The sequence below is a fragment of the Diceros bicornis genome, chromosome 18 (assembly GCF_020826845.1).
Source record: "Diceros bicornis minor isolate mBicDic1 chromosome 18, mDicBic1.mat.cur, whole genome shotgun sequence".
In the NCBI taxonomy this organism is placed as follows: domain Eukaryota; kingdom Metazoa; phylum Chordata; class Mammalia; order Perissodactyla; family Rhinocerotidae; genus Diceros; species Diceros bicornis.
Genome location: NC_080757.1, coordinates 61,641,267 through 61,661,591, shown reverse-complemented (window position 1 = coordinate 61,661,591; position 20,325 = coordinate 61,641,267). Strand labels below are relative to the sequence as shown.

At 49.8% G+C, this 20,325-nt stretch overlaps 1 protein-coding gene across 5 annotated transcripts in view; it reads left to right on the top strand.

Annotated features, from left to right (window-relative positions):
- Window positions 1-1,205: 1,205 nt before the first annotated feature.
- CSNK1D (casein kinase 1 delta) overlaps window positions 1,206-20,325 on the top strand; it is a 39,477-nt gene continuing 20,357 nt past the window's right edge. For 2 of the 5 annotated variants that reach the window (XM_058561951.1, XM_058561947.1), the window contains exons 1-2: window positions 1,206-1,569; window positions 8,454-8,564. In XM_058561951.1, the coding sequence (XP_058417934.1) occupies window positions 1,494-1,569; window positions 8,454-8,564 (187 nt within the window). In that variant the 5' untranslated portion in view covers window positions 1,206-1,493. Of the gene's footprint in view, window positions 1,570-2,405; window positions 2,503-8,453; window positions 8,565-20,325 lie in introns of all 5 variants that reach the window. The other 3 variants (XM_058561950.1, XM_058561948.1, XM_058561949.1) reach the window with 3 other exon arrangements.

Here is a 20,325-nt window from a genome sequence, read left to right as displayed (position 1 = left end):
AAAATCCCCCCAACCTCATAAGACTGAGAAACTAGGCTGACCACTGCACGTGGACATGGGGTGTTCCCAGTTGCCCACCACTCACTAGCGACTGATCCTGGCTTGCCTTGTGGCCTCTCTTTCTGTCTCCAGGCACTCCTTGCAATGCTCAGGAGTCTCCCCAACCTGAGCTCCAACGATTTTCCGGCATGGGCTGCACTACCGAGACTGAATGGAGGAGAGGGAGGACTCCGGAGTGGAGAGACCAGCCTGCCAAGCGCCATGGGAGGGCACTCACTCTGCTGTATTAACAGCCGGTTTTATGGTGCTTCCTTTTTAGCCGGGGTGGGGGATAGGCCTAGAGAAGCATTGACATGAAAGTCATTCCTTCTTGGTTTCCGTGCCTCTCTGGAGGACTCCCTTCCCAGTGACTGGAATCAACAGTCCAGATCATGAAGCTGGCGGTCAGCCGGAACATCAACATTCTTGTTTTATTTTGCAAGGAAGAATATTCAGACTCAACACAGGTTAGATAAAAACGTTGATTCAGTCTCCAGACCGATGGGACTGGAGAGGCAGGCAGTCTGGCCTCATCCTTTGAAACCCTGGTAGCTTCCCCTTCACCCTTCAGGTGTGACAGCTGGCTGAGCTGCAAGCCCGGGACTTGGCACAGCAGGATGGGAAGGGAACTGCACAGTAGACGTCCCCGGCCAGCCCCCGACCACCTCAAGAGGCGTGCACACCTGTGTCCGCTGTGGCCCGACCTGTGTCTCTGTCTCCAGACGCTGGGCCAGGAAGGGCGGCCTCCTCCTGGAGAGTCTCAAGGGCGCGGGTCCCCGGGGTCTAGAGGGACGGGCTCGGCCCCTCTCGTTCTCCTGCAAAAAGCACTGCCTGGCGGCCTGTCCCAGGCCTGTTGCTAAGAGCCACTGGCTTCCTCCTGCGGGGTCAAACGAGTTCCCCGCGTGAGCACGTGGAGCCTGCATGCGGGAGGGGGTCGGGCGGGGGGCTCTCGGCACGGTGCTGCGGTGCGGGAACAGGCGACAAACAGAGAAGGGAGCCGCCTGGGGTGTCCAAGGGCCGCGGAAACTCCGGGGCGCCCTCGCCCCCCTGCCCCGCCCCGCCCCTCGCGCAGCGCGGCCCCTCCCCCCGAGCTGCGCGGCCCCGCCCCTCCAGGTTGCTAGGGGAAGTGACGTCACAGCGCGATGGCGGCGGCTCCTTTAGGCTGCTGAAGGGGGAGTTAGGCCCGGGAGATCCGAGTCCATCCGCGGCGGGGAGAGGGCAAGGGGGGTCGCAGGGGCCTGGAGCAGGGGCGGCGGCGCTCGGACTGTTCTCTCCGCCCCGTATTGAGGCGCTGGGAGCGACGGGGCGGCCGGAAAGCGATGGTGAAAGCGGGGCCGTGAGGGGGGCGGAGCCGGCAGCCAGACCCGCAGTAGCGGCAGCTGCGGCGCCGCCTCCCCGCGCTTAGACCCAGGAAGCGGCCGGGAGAGTAGGAGCGAGCCGGGGCCGCCGCCGCCATGGAGCTCAGGGTCGGGAACAGGTACCGGTTGGGCCGCAAGATCGGCAGCGGCTCCTTCGGAGACATCTATCTCGGTGAGGCACTTCCCCCGGGCCTGGCCGAACCGAATCGGGTCCCCTCCGCCCGCGCCCCGGGGACCCCCGGCCGGCCCCGAGGCACTGGCCCCAGCGCGCCGGGCCCGGGGGTGGCGGTGTCCCCGCAGACCGACGAAGGCCGTCGGGCGTCGCGTGGCCCCGCGTCCTGGCACGTGCGGGCAGGTGGGCGCGGGGAGCCCCGGCTGGGCCCTGTGCAGCCGCGCGCTCGGGCCGGACCGTGGGCTCCGGACGGTAGGACGGGCGCGGGGTCGGCCGTGTCAGTGGTGAGTGGTGGCTAGGGACGTGTTGGGCATCCGTGCTCTGTCTTGGGCACCTGCGCCCGGACAGCCCTGAGAGTCAGGTGCGGTGACGGAGTCGTGTGAGGATGCTGGCGGAATTAGAGGCAAGGGAGGTAGGAAGCCCTGCTCGTGAGCCTGCCCTTTTGGCTTTGAAAATTCTCAAGGTAGAGTTGAAAAACACATTTGGGATTAGAATGTTCTGGATTGTTTCGGATTTACAGTGGAAGAATACGCGCACACACGTGTGTAATAAAAGGTTGGCTGGAATCTTAAAGTTGGGAATGTTAAAACAACTTTTCTGCATTTCTCAGAGGAATTATGTGTAAGTTACTGCACACCCCCTGGATTTGGGAACGTCCAACCTGGCACACGGTGTGTGTTCAGAAAGACTGAAAGACTGTCGTTGCGCAAGTTTGGGGTCAGCGTGTTGTGTTGTTGCGCAGCCACGCCCTGTTGTTTCTGTTTGGACGGTGTACCTGTCCGGGAGGGTCAGGAATAGCTTCCTGTGTCGGTAATGCCTCTGGTTATGCCTTTCAGACGATCCCAAGTGTGTGTGCCCACCGCCCTATCCTTCCTTCTTGGCCGGAGAAGACGCAGGACTTCGGGGGCTGTTAAGAGGAGTCGACGTGTTTGGGTAGTTCATAACTGCCTCTGGTGCCTAGATACCCTGACACCGTTACTGCCATATTGATGCCTTTGAACCTATACTTCTGCCTTACTGTCCTGCTGAGTAAAATACACTTTGGAAGCATTTGGAATTTAGTATTTAAATATTTATGTCCAGTAGTCAGCCAGCTGCATTCTCAGCAGCGTTTTGGGAGGCAAAGTGCTAGGTAAATGCAAGCTGTTTGCCTTATTTATAGAATAATAGGTTTTGGCAAAAGCTTTAACCTAGGAGCTGTACTGAAAGGCCATTCCATGAGCCACTCTTATGCAAGCATCAAAAAGTAGATGTGAAACTTTCTGTCCTTGCCAGACAGCTCTGTGCTTTCTAAAGCTGGGTTCAGACAATCAAATTGTGAAACGGTTGTCACCGAGTCATTCACAAAGGTGTAAGCTCTTCTCATCGGGACTGGGAGCTTTGTGGGGGACCCTGTCTGCTTATTCACTACTGCATCCTTTGGACCTCACCTGGTGCTGGGCACACGGGTAGCACTGGATACATATCAGGCTGACTGGTCCCAGAGGAGTCTGTCCTCAGTCTCCTGCTTCATGTGTGTTCTAAGATGGGTGGACTGTGGTTCTTGAGCCCTTGTTCTGAGTACCCACACAGCTCACGCATCAGGGTAAACTTAGAGTTACTTGTGTGGGATTGGGCACAACCCATTTTTTTCAATCAGTGTTGGCTCTTGGCCCACATGGCAGCCCTTTCAGGCTACGCACGACCCCACTGAGAAAATGTGAAATGATCTTGTTAGCTTGAGTAAGATGTGGCTAGAAAGGTGGGTCTGAGGAAGCTCACCACATACTGTCGTTAAAGATCAAAGATGACTGGTCCAAAGATGATGGGATGGATTGAGTCACCTGTACCATAGCTTTTTCTATTTGTTTAGGCAACTAATCAGGCATTAGTTAAGGAACTGAGTCCTGATCTTGAAAATTGGTATGTCTTAGGTATTTTGTGTGATTACAATTAAAATCATTCCTGCTACCATCCTTTTGCTACTGGTCAGAAGGCTCTTGACTCCTCCAGGTAGGGTCACCTTGTTTTGAGCCTGGTGTTTGGGGTCTTGGATTTCTGCCTGGAAGTTTCTGTGCTTTCACACGTTTGAAACTGGGAGTAGGGAAGGCTGTTCTTCAGCTTGCCAAGCGCCTTGTGGACCAAGAAGGCCCAGTATTGGTCTGTCTTTCTGGTGGCCTACTGTGCTGACGTGGTCACGTGGCACTGTGCCCTGCCAGTTATTCCAGTCCTTCCCAAAATTGCCCCTTCAAAGGGGGGCAGGATCTTGGGGCTATTTTCTCCAGTGCCCAGGCTTCAGAAAGTCTGTGGACTGGACTTGAGCCAGGTAGACCCCAAAACGTGCAGCCTCGATCCTCAGTCTGCCTCCCTCTCAGCTTGCCAGATCCAGAGAAGGCTGCTGGGAAGGCCTCAGAGCTCACACACCCTGGGCAGCACACAATTGGGCAGAATGTCACTGCACTTGGTATTGCAGGTGGTATAAGGTGAACCCCGCCCGGCCGTTTGCCTCCCTCAGCTTTAGCTTCCACGGGGTTGTGCCCCCTCGCTGCTGGAGGTGGTGTGTTTTTGAGGCAGTGGAAACCAGAAGTCCTTTTACTTTGCTGGCAGTATATCTCTGATATATGTGAAAACAAAGGGAGAGCCAGTGTTCTTAATGTGGACCATGTGTTCCAAACTCCAGTATGGCCCTTGGAGCTGAGGGGAGAAGAGTGTGTGCGGGTGGCCAGCTGGAGCCCAGGCTGTGTGGTGGTGCTGGCCGGCGCAGTTGCTGTTCTGTTCAGCCAGTGTTTGGGGAGTGCTTGCGAGGCGCCAAGTGCCGGAGGGGTGGCATGAGCCCCCTGTTCTCATGGAGCTCTGTTCTCGTCCATGTTTGTCTTCTAGAGACAGGCAGCAGGGTCCTCAGACCCCCCTCCCATTCTTGATTCACGGAACAGAGGTTTTCTTTCTGTCAGCTGTTGGCATTTGTGTTTGATCCTCTTGCTCCGTCAGTTTATCACAGTGTGACCTGATCCATCCACCTGTTACCTGGACGGATTTCATGATGTACACAAAGACCTTTTGGAAGCTAAAGCTTAGTTACCTCTTCATATTTGATTTTCGTATTTTCCCCTTGCTGACTTTCATTTTTTGTCAGCGGCACCTAGCAAGGTGCCTGGCATGCAGTAGGAATTCCAAAATGGTGGCTGGCTGGCTGGCCAGGAGAGGAGCCTGTCCTCGCTGCGTGTGTTCTTAGGGTGGTGGCTTGAGCGTTTTTAGTGAGAAGTCATGGTACTGTGTCAGCTGCCTTGTCAACAGCTGCCCTGTGAGAGGGACCTTTGCCTTCTTGTTCTGAGGCCTCTCCCTATTTCTTCATCGATAAGACAGTCCTCAGTGGGAGTTACCTTCCTGTCCCAGGTCAGGGGCAAACTCGGGATGAGGTTCTCTTAATTGACCATCTGCCTTTGTCTGCTCAACTTGAGGGATGTAATTTTGTTTTCCTAGGACCAGCATGGACCTATGTCTGAACATAGATGAACATCTTGCCTAGTGTGGGGACCTTATCTGACTGGGGCTGTTAAGCTGCACAGAAGAGTTGAGGTTGTTGGGAGGTAAAACCCCTCAGTATAGACAGACACTGTGAGTGAACATGTACATGCCACTTGATTTTGACTTGTTCTGAATCTGGAGCTCAGTGGTATCTTCTAAATTCTTGTTCCTCATCTAGAAGTTCGTATTTCTAAAAGCTGCCTGTGCTGAAGGACCAGATTTTGTAATATCCAGTCTGTTGCAGACCAGTGCTTTTGTAAAATAAGATTAAAATGTTGCAGCATGTCACATTGCTATCAGAGCTCCTCGGTGCTTCCTCACTGTCCTGTATTTGTCTCTTCATCGACTGGTGGCAGTTTGAGGCCTAGACTTGGAGCAGCACCACCAGTGGAGCAGGGGGGCCGTGGTCAGCCTGGAGCAGGGGCAAGGCTGCAGGGCTGCGGGCTCATGGACCTCAGTTTTGCTTGGTGGCCTCTGAAGTTTGGTTCCCATGGAATGCACAGAACTTGAAGCTCTGCTGCTTGGTACTTTTTTTTTTTTTTTTTTGGAAGATTGGCCCTGAGCTAACATCCATTGCCAATCTTCCTCTTTTTTTCCGTTTTTTTCTCTGCAAAGCCCCAGTTCATAGTTGTATATCCTAGTTGTACGTTCTTCTAGTTCTTCTATGTGGAACGCCACCTCAGCATGGCTTGATGAGTGGTGTGCAGGTCCGCAGCCCAAGATCCAAACTGGCGAACCCCGGGCCGCCAAAGCAGAGCGTGTGAACTTAACTGCTATGCAATCAGGCTGGCCACTGCTGCTTGGTACTTCTACCCAGTGGGCTCCCAGAAGAGGCAGCCTGGAGTGTGTGCTACTCTCAACATCTGTTTGGTAGAGAGCCCACATCCAGGCTCTCCTCTTTGAGTCATCAGACTTGGGGCAATCTTCACATCTGTAATCCTGCAGAGGGCTGGCTCTTCGCTTGTGTGATCCTGTGGGAGGACTGGAACATTGATAGGAAGATGGAATTCATATTGTGTTCCAAAGTTGGCTGTGGTCATTTGTCCCCAAGGCTGTCGGTATTGCTGGAGTGAATGTCAGACATTAGCTTTATCAGCCACAGTAGAGTAGAGCCAGAAATGTTCTCCACCTTCTGGAAGGTGCTAGTCCAGTAGGTAGCCTGTGTGGGCCCACGCTATCTTGTCATTGAGGACCTGCTTCCTGACAAGGGTGACAGTGCTGACATAGTCGGAGGGGCAAGAGTGCTCTCACCAGAGGCGACACTTGTGCTTTGGGGAGCGGGGAGTTGCTGATGTGACTAGAAAGATGAGTCATCTGTTCCTCCTGGGCTGGTGAGTTCAGTTCAGAGTTCCAGGTCCTCACAGGAACTCTGAGTTCATTTTTCATTGGCACCATACATTTTACAATGAAGTCATTTCCCTTGTAATTGGACACACTGTCCCAACTGTGGGCAGGAAGAACAAAATGTATTATCTGTCTTTCTTCTGAGTGCCCAAAAGAGTCTTGTGGAATGGTAAATGAAGTTCTTAAATCTAGAATGGTCATTGGCAGTGATCATGTGGTGGTTATTCCCACGGAACCCCGGTATTGGTGACCTGCTTTGGATCCAGGCTCGCTGGAAACGGCCACCATCTCGTGCAGTCATCTGAGCAGACAAGGGGAGTCTGTTTCTCTGGTTCTTGGGCATTTACTGGACACATCAACAGGCAGCTCTCCTGCATTGTTGTAATGCTTGCCTATCTTACTCTGTCTTTTGTCTGGGAATCTCAAAGTGCTTTGTAACCATTAACCTATTCATCTCCACGACTCCCTCATGAACTAAACTACAGATCTCCCTGCTAAACTCAGATGGCGAGAGAAACTGAGTCACCAATGACTGGCCAGGTTGCTTTGCACAACACTACAGTCTCCCTGGGAAGGAAGTGTCCCAGGTTCTATCTGGGCTGCTGGAGCCAGTGTTAATTTCTTCACGAATAACTATACTCCTGGGAGGGATTAAGGTGTTTTATACTTAGAAGGAACCTGTGAGGAGAGCGAGAGGAGAGCTGGGTATGTTCTGTGTAAGACTTCTTCTCCTTTTCTCTCCAGTTAAAGCTCCTTGAGGAAGGTCTTGTAGACACAGCTTTGGGTCAGATTGGAACTCAGGAGCATGTGTGGCATGTGTGTGTGAAGCCTGGAGGGGTGGTGGTTGTCACGTTTTGTAGTTCCTTACTAGAGTAAAGCAGAGATACAACGTTTTTAGATAAAAACTTTAATTTTGCCTTTAAACTCATGGGCTGGTAATTGGGAAGTATTTTAGCACAAAACTAACAAAAGTTGTGTGACAAGTACACGTTGCGTAGATATAGTTAGGGCTTTGGAAACAGTGCCAGGAAGAAATGCGCAGAGATGTCCTGTGCCCAGGAAGGGAGAGGTTTGCTGAGCCTCCCTGGGTGTCCCTTGGCCTGGCCTGCGATGGGTTAGTGATGACTTCTGCCGCCTTGTGGGAGCTGAGCCTGCTTGAGAAGTGCTCTGACTGTTGAGATGTGTGTGGCTCAGTAACCAGTCTGAGTGGACTGAGGCTGTGTGGGTGTTTGATAAAAACTCAGCCCTCGGGGCCGGCCTGGTGGCACAACGGTTGAGTGCGCCTGCTCTGCTGCGGTGGCCCGGGGTTCACGGGTTCGGATCCCGGGCGTGCACCGACGCACCACTTGTCGAGCCGTGCTGTGGTGGCATTCCATATAAAGTAGAGGAAGATGGGCACGCATGTTAGCCCAGGGCCAATCTTCCTCAGCAAAAAGAGGAGGATTGGCATCAGATGTTAGCTCAGAGCTGGTCTTCCTCACAAAAAAACAAAACAAAACAAACAAAAACTCAGCCCTTCCTCTAGAGAAAGGCTGATGCACACCCACATGGGCCTTTCAGGGCAGCGTGGAGAAACGGGTCCACACAGACTGTGTCGCAGGAACACAGAGTCGCCCTGGGACTCCCCCCAGTCTGGCCTTGGCCGGGTAAATGCCGGGGTGACTAACAAGGTGGGTAGGAAGGTTTGGACCAGAAAAGATGGGAGTCCTAAGGAGAGAACTACATTGGCCTGTCTCTGGGTCTGGTCACCTAGTGACATGATCAGAGTGGGGACATATGGAAGTGGGTGGTGGAATACCAAATAAGACTTTTCTGTACATATCAAATACTTCCTGTTTTAAAAAGTGAAAGTAAGGATAATTTTCCGGAGGGATTTGTTGACCACTGACACAATCTTGGGATAGGAAATAGAGAGCATCCATCGTTTGGTCCTTGTTGGAAGATTCAGTTAGTGCTCATTGTTTCTCGTATGGTAGCATTGGGCTGGGTGGTAGACACCAGATAATTAACGTTTGTGATTTTGTTTCTTTGTCAAGGTACGGACATTGCTGCAGGAGAAGAAGTTGCCATCAAGCTTGAATGTGTCAAAACCAAACACCCTCAGCTCCACATTGAGAGCAAAATCTACAAAATGATGCAGGGAGGAGGTATGCCATTTACCTGTTAAGAGAGAAAACCAGGGTTGTGTTTGATGAGGGAGAATGTGTCATGAATCGAAGCCTCTGGTTTATTTTGGGAAAGGGAGGGAAATGTCCACATCCTTGGCTCAGTCATGAGTCTTCCTTCACATGCTGTCTGAGAGGCCTACAGAGGGCCTCACTCAACGAAAACAAACATGATTTTATGCCTTTTGCTTAAATACTACCTTCCTTAGCTTCATGTTACGTAGTAGTGTCTCTGAACTCAGAGTTTATGTGAATTTTGATTTTTCAAGCACACTGCTGATTGTTGCTCGTGCCACCTTGGTCACACACTTTGCTTACAGCTTTGGGGAGGTCCCTTCAAACTCTGCTGAGTGAAACGGGTTTGAACTCTGCAACCCCTTCCAGCTTGGTATGTGTCCCAACTCTGTAACCCCCCAGGCCTAAGAGGACGTGATGTCGGAGGTGCTCATCCTGATCTCAGTCTAACTTGCAGAATTCTATGGACTTCAAAATAGTTTGGAGGCTGGCCCAGTGGCCTAGCGCTTAAGTTTGAACGCTCCACTTTGGCAACCCGGGGTTCACGGGTTTGGATCCCGGGCGCGGACCTACACGCTGCTTATCAAGCCATGCTGTTGGTGGTGTCCCACATAAAATAGAGGAAGATGGGCACAGATGTCAGATCAGGGCCAATCTTCCTCAGCAAAAAGAGGAGGATTGGCAACAGATGTTAGCTCAGGGCTGATCTTCCTCACACACACAAAAAACGTTTGGCTGATGGAGTAGGAGGGGATTTTATTGGGGGTCTCAGAGACCTGAAGACACTGCAACATGATGAAGGACACATACGGCTGCTCCACAGGGAGCTCAGGAAGCCCTAGGCGCAGCCCTGAATGTTTTGAGCTCTCTTCGAAAATAGGGCTTTGTGTCTGAAGAGTGGCTGCGCTGCTTCCTCTTTGGAAACCCTTCAAGTCAGAAGCCCCTGTGGTACTTTCATAGTTGGGGGGGTGCTCTTAGCACTTTGCTGAAGGAAAGCTTGTCTGTGTGAGCCCTTTTGTCAGGCAGAAAGGGAGGACTGGTGATTTGACTTTTTGACGTCTTTCCTCCACAAAAGCAGTTGAATTTATGCTACACCTAGAAACCAACATTTCTTGGTTTACACAGCACAAAGTGTCCCTTTAGTAGCAGATAATATCTCAAGGCAATACAAACAGTCCTGTGGGACCTATTGCAGAGGAGGTGACCAGTGTGTACCGTCGCAGGTTTCATAGGACCAGAGGAGGCTGTGGGCTCTTGACCGGCACACGGGTGAAAACTCACTGGCCCCTGTGGTCCCCAGGGAGAGATCAGCAGAGGCCCCAGCCAGTGTGCTTGCCCTCCGGCGGCCCTCAGGAGTGGAAGGCTTCTCAGGCATTCAGTCTACACAGCTTTTAAGGTGGTGACGAGTAGAATGAAGTGACTCAGGTTGTAGCCTTCATGTTAGGGAAGAGCCTGGTGCTGGGGGTTGAATGAAACCTCCGAGCTTAAAAGCCGTGTTGAGTTTTAAGGAGCAGCATCTCTGTGAGAACTCCCAAGCTAGGGGTGCCCGCGGCCGGTGGGAGGGAAAATGGTCAGCTGACGCCTGCGATAGGAACTGGTTAAGCAGACTGAGACTCCAAACAGAAGAGTTTTATTTGGTCTAGAACAAGGTTTCTCAACCTTGGCACCATTGCCATTTGTTGTGGGGGCTGTCCTCTGCATGTAGAATGGTGAGCAGCGTCCTACGTACCAGTAGGACCCCTCTGCCCAAGTTGGGACGATCAAAAGTGTCTGCAGATGTTGCTAAATGTCCCAGGGTGTGATGTTGCTTCCCGGTTTGAGTCCCTGCTTTAGGATGTGAAGGATCACTTGCTCACTTGGTGTTCCCATGTCCGTTCTCTAGGATCCTGGAAACCCACCAGGATTCCAGAAATGGACCTCCTTCCATCTGGCCATTCTCCACACATAGATGGGGGTTTTCCTCCTGTTTCACATCCACTCTTGGTACTTCCAAGATGTAAAGATCTCTATTTTAGAAAACAGATTATGTCCAGGAAAGCAGAGTGCATAATTCTGATAGTGTTCTGTGAACTTATTCTAATGAAGACTAAGCTGGGACCAGCAGAGAAGATGTAGGAATCTGCTCTGTCCAGAAATCATCTGGCTTTGTTGTTGACCAGTCTTCTGCATCACGTCTCACGTGGATGCATGCAGACCACTTGTCGCTATGAAGGGACACAAGCATCTCTGGTTGTGGCTCTTGTTTTTATGCCATGTTCCGGGCTTACCTGCAAGTGGTGATACTGATGGCATTGTCAGAGAGAGGTTGAAGCCAAGTGGCTGCCTTAGACTCTCTGGCTTGTGGTACAGGGTCGTCCAAGATGCTACCCGGATGATGGTGGTGTTGTGGTACCTGGCTAAAGAAAGCTGCTGCGCTTGGTCAGTCAGGCTGCTGTGGGAAAGAGTTGGCATTAAAAAATACACATTAGTGTCAAGTATTGTTAAAAGGGTTTTGTTTTTTTTTTTTTCCTGAGGAAGAGTCACCCTGAGGTAACATCTGTTGCCAATCTGTCTCTTTTTTTGCTTGAGGAAGATTGGCCCTGAGCTAACATCTGTGCCCATCTTCCTCTTTTTGCTTGAGGAAGATTGGCCCTGAGCTAACATCTATGCCAGTCTTCTTCCATTTTGTATGTGGGTCGCCACCACAGCATGGCTGATGAGTGGTGTAGGTCCACACCCGGGATCTGAACCCGCACACCTGGACTGCCAAAGCAGTGTGTGCTGAACTTAACCACTATGCCATAGGGCCAGCCCCTAAAAGCGTTTTTTACACACATTGGCATGTTGGCACACACAGCAGTCCTGTGCAGTAGGTATCCTCAGCCTCGTGTCATGAATGAGGAAACTGAGGCACAGATGCTGTGGAACTTTGCAAAAGACACAGAGTTGACCTTGAGCATTGTAGCTCCCAGGCCACTGCTGTACAGCAGCTCTCTGCTCCTGGGAAGGAGTGCAGCTGCCCTCTGTGGTGGTCAGTGGTCAGGAATGTGCCCCAGATGCTTCCACCTGCCCCAGGTCTGGTTGAGAAGATAGATTAAAAAAACCCTGAAATAGCAGAAATAAATTTAAATTAGTTACGTTGGTGGAGGACTTGGCTAGACACCAAGTTTTTATCAAAACAGAGTGGACTGCCAGGAACAACCTAGAGGCCAACTGCTCTTTCCAGTCCTGAGACCCCAAAACTAGCTCTATACCACTCCCCCTTCAGTCCACCCCTCAGGAGAGAACAGCTGTTTAGTTCACAGTGGGGTATGGGTGGGGAGCGTGGGCCCTTTGTATAAAATCCAGACCAGGGCTGAGAGTGTTGGCACTGCACTGAGGATGGGCAAATGCCTGCCAGTGTGGCCCTGGGGCTGCCAGCACAGTAGAAACAGGCAGTTTCACCCAAGTTCACTTCTCTCATTTTATGTGCCTGGTCATTTCCCACATTTTATTTCAGGCAGTCATGGTCTTTTTATAATGAAATGTTTTACAGTACCAAAGAACATGTATAACACGTAGATATCAAGAATGCTAAAGTGAACCCGCATGACACCCACCCATGTGAGAGAGGGAGCAGGACACCCCTCAGCACTGGTGCCCCTGGCCCAATGCTCCCTTCAGGGGAGAGGCAGTAGCTGAAGTGATTCTCCCCCATGCCCTTTCCTAGTTTGTTTTTAAATTTTTTTTTCTCTGTTACTCCGCAAGAAATTTATCTTTAAAAATCTAATGACACTGTCTAGAAACATTTGGCAGTTTTATTTACAATTATTTTAAGGTTGAATTGCTGAGAGTTTCACGAAAGCTTCTATTTGCATTAATCTGAGTCCCCATGTTTATATTGAAACCTTTCACAAATCCAAACGGGAAGCATTGACTTGGCCCTGGCCCTGTATGTCTTGGTATCTTTGGACTCCATGAGCAAAAAAGTAGCAAGTGTTCAGAACTACACATAACAGTCCAAGTAACCCATTTCCCATCCTAATGTCGTGTGGGGCAGGGCAGCTGGGTGTCCCTGGCATGACTGGTGCACTGCGGTGTGGGCAACATGCTGCTCACTCTGACCCCTCCCTACCCCTCACCTCACTATTCTTTATAATTTTATTTATTTATTTATTTATTTATTCCCCCCCACAATAGATAGTTGTATGGCATAGCTGCACATCCTTCTAGTTGCTGTATGCAGGACGCGGCCTCAGTATGGCCGGAGAAGCGGTGCATTGGTGTGCGCCTGGGATCCGAACCCCGACCGCCAGCAGCGAAGCGCATGCACTTAACCGCCAAGCCACAGGGCCAGCGCTCACCTCACTATTCTTGCATGAGCCCCAGTAGCAACACTCTCGCAGCACAGGTGCATTTTCAGATTCCTGATCTTGCTAGCCCCAGATATCTGATGTGACACAGTATCAATCTGTGGACAGGCAGCGGGAACGTTCTCCTGAAAGGCTTTGTAGCTGATTGCTGGGGCCTCACCACTTAGTTTGGTTAGGGCGAAGCAGGCCACAAAGAAAGCTTAACGTCCTCTTCTGGCCAAACACCTCTGAGAGCAAGAGCACTTTGCTTTTACTGCATTTTATCTACTCTGATGCTGCGGATGGCAAGACACATTGGTATTTACCACTGAAAGACAGGTGCTGCCAGTTATACGTGCCATTGGTATAAGTGGATCAGGAGTCCATGCCACATGTCTTTTTAATGTATAAAACTTTTGAATATACGTCATACAATCTTAGTGTACGTATTCTACAATTTTCCTTTTTGACCCATCATTTTCCTGAGATTCCTCCCTGTTGACACAGCTGTAGGTCGATGATTTTCATTGCTGTTTAGTAGTCTCTCATGTCTTGTAAACAGTTCTTCTTTCTGTTGTTGAGGAGCGATGGATTGCTTCTAGTGTTCTGTTCTGAGGGACGGTGCCTTGATGACACCTTGGTCCATGCCTTCTGGTGCACAACCTAAGAGTGGAATTGAGTTTCGTGGAGTAGGTAATTGCTTGGCTTGCAGGATGATGCCAGCTGCTGTACATGTGCATAGGGATGTGTTCTAAGGTCGTCACACAGGTTTATCCTTCCCCCCCCCCCGCCCCCCCGACATGCGGTCTCCTGTTGGATCCACATCATCTTCAGCCTCACCATTACCATTTCTCTCTAGCCTGGCTTGGGATGTCCTAGCTAGCACAGAAGACAAGGGGGGAAATTTAAAGAATGAGGATGGAAAAGGAAGAAATAAAACTGTTATTTGCACATGATATAATTTCCTACCCAGGAAACCCAGAAGACAAATAGCAGAGTTTGCCCAGATAGCTAGCTTAGGATGAAGATATAAAATCAGTTCATTACACCAACAACGATCAGTTAAAAAATGTAGTTCTTTTTTTTTTTCCCCCCCTCAATACCAATAAGTCTTTATTTATTCATTGTGTTTTCCCAGGGAAAAGAGGGAAAGAGAAAAGAGTCAGGGTGTGTGTTACACAGTGACCGCAAGTGGGAAAGGAGGTTGCTGGCACAGCAAAGCCCACCACCAGATCAACTCTCTCCAGGGATGCAGTCACGGGGGCCCGGGGCTCAGTCTCCTGCAGTTCAGGAACCAGGGGTGGGGATTTTTGAGAGGACAGATGGGCGCATGCTTCCATACCCTCCCACCCTCCCCGTAGATTCAAGATTTCACACACAGCTTTGATTTTTTTTTTTTTTTTTTTTTTGTGAGTAAGGTCAGCCCTGAGCTAACATCCATGCTAATCCTCCTCTTTTTGCTGAGGAAGACTGGCTCTGAGCTAACATCTATTGCCAATCCTCTTCCTTTTTTGTTTCCCCAAAGCCGCGGTAGATGGTTGTGTGTCATAGTTGCACATCCTTCTGGTTGCTGTATGTGGGATGTGGCCTCAGCATGGCCGGAGAAGCGGTGCGTCGGTGCGTGCCTGGGATCCGAACCCGGGCCACCAGTAGTGGAGCGCGCGCACTTAACCGCTAAGCCACGGGGCCGACCCAACACAGCTTTGATTTCTAACAGTAAATGTGGAGTTATGTTTGTCCGTCTCCTAGTAAACAGTCTTGTGGCTGCTTTGACATAAGTTTCTTACATCTGCATAAAAGTTCCAGAGTGACTTGGAGATACATTCATTTTCCCTTTCTTGGCCTCCCAACCCCACTTTCTATATGAGAGGCCCCCCCATTGCTTCTTTCAACACTAGGATTAGCGGTTAAAGTAGGTTTGATCATCCAGATACAGCAGTGTGTTTGACATGAATCATGTCAAGGAATGATCTTGACTCAGGAGGTTGAGAACAAAGGATGGAGTGTTTCTAGCTTCTTCAGGGTTTTTGCACACATCATTTAAGAGTTGTGGAGACACCCCACAAATTAAATGTGTGGATGTTGGGGTTTTTTTTAGGGGGAGTGGAGGATAGGGGAGGGAGGGAGTAGGGTAGAAGTCAAGTTTTTAGGATAGAAGATCTGGTCTAAAATAGGAAATAGGAGAAGAGACCACAAAAGAAAGGATGGCTCCAGACACCCACTTCAAGACACACCTCAAGCCTGTGTTTCAGGTCCTGTGCCTGGTGCAGAACCTTTGTCAGAGATGCTCTGGCTGTTTTTCTCTCAATACAAAACGTTTGTAAACCATAAAACCCCAGAAGAACTTGGAGAAAGACCAACATGTTATATTTCCACAAACGGCCACCTAGCGATGACCAGATCAGTGGCTCATGAAGTCCTCAAAGTCCAACAAACACAGTAACTAGAGGGGGCAGCAGTGGGGGTGACGGGAACCCAGGATCAGACTCTTCACCCACTGTGTTCCATTGCATTCACCCTGTTCCCACACGATGAGGCACAGCACGTGAACTGAACCCTTTTCTCATTCAGCTACACAACATTTACCTCTGCTGTGGCAGGATGGGATGCTGGCTCCCGGCACCATGGAAAAGCCCTTGCTTGTGGTCTCAGGAGAGCCCAGCATTGTTAAAGGTTAAGGATTTTGGTCCTTGCTTTATATAGCACCCCTGGGCAGTTTGGGATGGGTGCAGAGGTATCCTTAAAACCTGTCCTGACCATCAAACACATGTGAACCTTATTCTGTTGCTAGGCCTGGCCCTGTCTGTGGTGGATCTGGTAGGTGAAGTGAGTCTGTGCTCTCGGAGGTCCAGAACAGGAATCCTTCATCACCTGTATAGACAACCCTCACCTGGCCGTGGCTGCCTCTCAGTGCCTTCGTCTGGCTCTGCCTCTCCTGACCTCTCTGCACCACCTTTCCTGTTCAGACTAATTTCCAGTCTTCCAGTAGGAGGAGATCAAGTCATGGGGCAACTGGATTAAAACCTAGTCTCCGTTGAAACATTGAGGGCTTCAAGAGGACACGATGGTAGAGAAGCCAGCTCTAATTGGCAAAAATGAGGTGGTTCACTAGGGTACGTGCTCCAAATAGTTGTCCTCCATGGCGATAAGACGACAGAAAAGATTGTTATGTAGTCTTGCAGCTGCAGCCAGCTCACCCCTGAGGTTGCTCAGAGACCTGAGAACACAGTGCAGGAAAGAGGGCCTCGGACCAAAATATACAGAAATACAAAAGCACAATGTTATGTCAAGAAAAAAGTTAAAATGCACAGTATTCATCATTCGAACACAGCTAGTGCAGTTGACATCCTGAGAAAGTGGGACCCAAGGTGCAGGTATCCGAGGGAGCGATAAATGGTGTTGACCCAGAGTGAGGTGCAAGTGAGCTTAGGAGCAGCAGGATTGCAGTTGTTCCCCCAACCACCCCTTTTGCCATTCATCTCAGCCCATCACCTGGGTCAGTTCCCAGCATCGTACCCCAAGAGTGGGTTATGAGGAGACCGACAGTGGAAAACCTTGCCTCATCCCTGAGAGTCCCTTGCACAGTACAATGGTGTGAGAGTGGGGTCCATCAGTGTGGTCTCATGCTTTTAATCTTCTCGCCCTGATGTGGGAAATGTCATTACTACATATCCTTTAAAAGGAAAACAACTTCCCTATCCAGGCCGCTTTCAGAAGCTGGAGCTTCTGGGGGTGGAGGCTCCAATAAAGCATGCAGGTTCTGGAGGAGTTCCCTGAGGCCCTCACATGCACTTGCACAAAGCTTAGTTGGAGTTGCTCTGGCTCACCTCCCCATGGAGAAGGAAGAGGGATGATGCTGTGGACCCGACCTGAGAAGTGTGGCAGTACCACCTCCCTACTCTTGCCCCTTTCTCCACTGCTGATGGATGCAGAAGGAGAGCTCCACCCACTGTAGCTCAGTTCTGGGCCTTGTAGGGCAGGGCTGTGGATCTCTTCCTCTGCCAGAAAGTAGGCTGGCTTTCCCTGGGAGCTGGGGCTGCCATGTGGCTGATGCTCTGGCAGAAGGCGCACTTCTGGGGCTGGGATGGCAGCTTGGTTCCTTGGCACACTGGTCTAGACCTCCACAGCTATAGCCTCTGTCTCCCTCTGTCTTCTGCCCCTTTGATGCCTCTCACTCCCAGTACAGAAGACCTTCAGGGCTGGTGACTGGGGAGATTCTAGGCCCTTGGTGGACTTCTGAAAGGTAAACTGTACTCTCTCACTCCAGTTCGGGCTCTGAAATCTCTGTGTGTGCAGCTGACTCAGGAACTCAAAGACGTCCACTGTGGGGGTTGAGCATGACCCTGATGCAGTAGTCGTGGACAGGAAGCCAAACCCCATGTGCACAGAGACCCACTCACAGATGTCAGCATCACGTGACAGCTGTGGCTCCTCCAGCACCTTGGTGGAACCACCTGCAAACTGCTGGTTGGATGCAGAGCCCATGGTCTGCTGAGCCCCAGGTACCTGGTCAGGCAGCTGCTGGCCCCAGAAAAGTCCAGAGGCCAAAGCGTAATTCTTAAAATACTGTTTACAGGGGCTGGCTCAGTGGCGTAGTGGTTAAGCGCGCACGCTCCACTGCGGCTGCCCGAGGTTTCACCGGTTTGGATCCAGGTGCACACTGACGCACTGCTTGTCAAACCAGGCTGTGGCAGCATCCCATATAAAGTAGAGGAAAATGGGCACGGATGTTAGCCCAGGGCCAGTCTTCCTCAGCAAAAAGAAGAGGATTGGTATCGGATGTTAGCTCAGGGCTGATCTTCCTCGCAAAAAAAAAAAAAAGAATTCACAGAATAGCAAAGGGCAGAGATTGACTAAAACATTCCTGAAGGAGGAGGGCATTTGTCCTGCAAAAAACAAAACTCACAGAAAGTGCCTAGAAGTAGCGACAACCCAAAGTAATGAGCACACCTAGCACCTAGGTCTTGGTTTCTAGGTATCATTCCCCACTGAGAGGGGCCCAGGCTGCAAGGAAAAATGGCTGATTCCAGGGAGGGACAGGAAGAGAAGGCGAGTCTGGAGCATGTTGTGGCTGAAAGGAAACCGTCGGCACATGTCCAGAGGACACAGGAGCAAGCTTGAAGGTGTCTGTTGGCCAACTTTGGGACAGTTAGAACCTCAAAATGAATAATGAGTTACAACACATGGGAGGAGGGGAGGAGATTTCATGAGTCCATAATACTACACACAGAATTAAGCTCCACAGAAAAATGCAGAAGGAACAATCAGAAAGGGAAGATCCCTACTTTGCAGACACCATTTTATTGATTGGTTCAGGTGAGAATAGTTGATGGATGCAGACAACTTAAGGGGAGCAGGGTACTGACACTACCCTCAAAACTTCATGCACAGATTACTTAATAACAGAGAGAGGTGTCTTGGTGGAGAAGTCTGTCAGATACCATCTGACAAGTGATCAGACCCAGCAGTCACATAAAATCCAAATTGAGGACTTCTGCAAAATTGACCTGAACTCTTCAAAAATATCTATGTGATGAAAAATTTAAAAACTGTTCTAGACTTAAACATGATGATCGCATGTGGTGTATGATCCTAAATTGGACCCTGGGTTGGGGGAAAGCTGTGAAGGATGCAGTTGGGGAAATGTGAGTGTCGACTGTGTGTCATTCTTGGGAACATCGCCATACAGTCTGTACAGATGTTGACTACAGTCCTGTTACCCACACAGACACAGGGAAAAGGGCCTTGGAACTGACCAGAAAGACCAGAAGTGTGCACAGAGTTGTGACTTCAGCAGAAGTCTTAGGGTCAGTGGGAAAGGGCCTTTGTGAACACCTGGTGCTGAGGACGGTGGGAGTCCTGCCTCACCTTCCCCCAGAATCCACTTCCAGATGGGATCAGGTGACTTCAATTAAGAGTGGAACTGTAAAACATGATTTTTTAAAATCAGTTTTATTGAGATGTAATAAACTAACATGTATTTTTTTTAAATACATTTATTTTACTTGATTATTTATTTTTTATTTACTTTTTCCCCCAAAGCCCCAGTAGATAGTTGTATGTCATAGTTGCACAGCCTTCTAGTTGCTGTATGTGGGACGTGGCCTCAGCATGGCCGGAGAAGCGGTACCTCGGTGCGCGCCCGGGATCCGAACCCGGGCTGCCAGCAGCGGAGCGCGTGCACTTAACCGCTAAGCCATGGGGCCAGCCCACTACATGTATTTTAGTGTATAATTTGGTAAGTTTTGCCACATGTATACCCTTGTGAAACCATTACTATAATCAAGATAGTGAACACATCCATCACCTCCAAAAGTTTCTGGGTCCCCCCTTATAGTCTCCCCACCCTGTTTCCCCAAATCACAACTCATCTGCTTCTGTCACTATAGATTACTTTCCATTTTTGTAGAGTTTCAAATGAAGGGAGCAACACTTTTTTTTCTGAGCTTCCTGCATGTTGTGTGTATCAACAATTACTCCTTTTGGTTGCTGAGAAGCATCCTTTGTGTGGACATGCCACACTTTCTTTATCCCTTCATCTGTTTGTGGACATTTGGGGTGGTTCCAGGTTTCAGGCGTTCCAAACAAAGCTGCTGCGAACTGTTGTGTAGATATTTGTGTGGATGGTTGTTTCCTTTTCTCTTGGGTAAGCGTTTAGGTGTGGAATGGCTGAATCAAAAGTAGGTGAATGTTTTACCTTTTAAGGAGCTGCCAAAATGCTTTCCAAAGTGATTGTACCATTTTACATTCCCACCAGCAGTATATGAGGGCTTTGAGGGTTTGTGCTTTCAGTAATTTGTTTCATCTATGTTATTGAGTTTATAGGTATAAAGCTGTTTATATTTCTCTGTTAACCTTTTAATATTTGTAGAATCTAGTGATGTCACCTCTCGTTCTTTTTTTTTTGCTGAGGAAGATTTGCCCTGAGCTGACATCTGTTGCAAATCTTCCTCTATTTTGTATGTGGGTTGCTGCCACAGCATGGCTGCCAACTAGTAGTGTACATCAGCACCCAGGATCCAAAGCTGGGCTGCTGAAGTGGAGTGTGCCGAACTTAACCGCTAGGCCACAGAGCTGGCCCCTCACCTCTCATTCTGGTTGTTAGTAATTTGTGCCTTCTCTGTATTTTTTCTTGATCAGTCTGATTAGAAGTGTACCAAAAATCTTCTCAAAGAACCAGCTTTTGGTTTCAGTAATTTTTTTCTGTTTTCTATTTTATTGGTTTCTGCTGTGATCTTTTATTTCATTTCTTATACTTACTTTGGGCTTAATTTCCTGTTTTCTTAAGATGGAAGCTGAGATCATTGATCTGTCTTCTCTAATAATAGACGTTTAGTTGGCATAAATTTCCCCAAGTGCTACTGTAGCAGCATCTCATAAATCCTGGTAGGTTGTGTTTTCATTTTCATTTAGCTAAA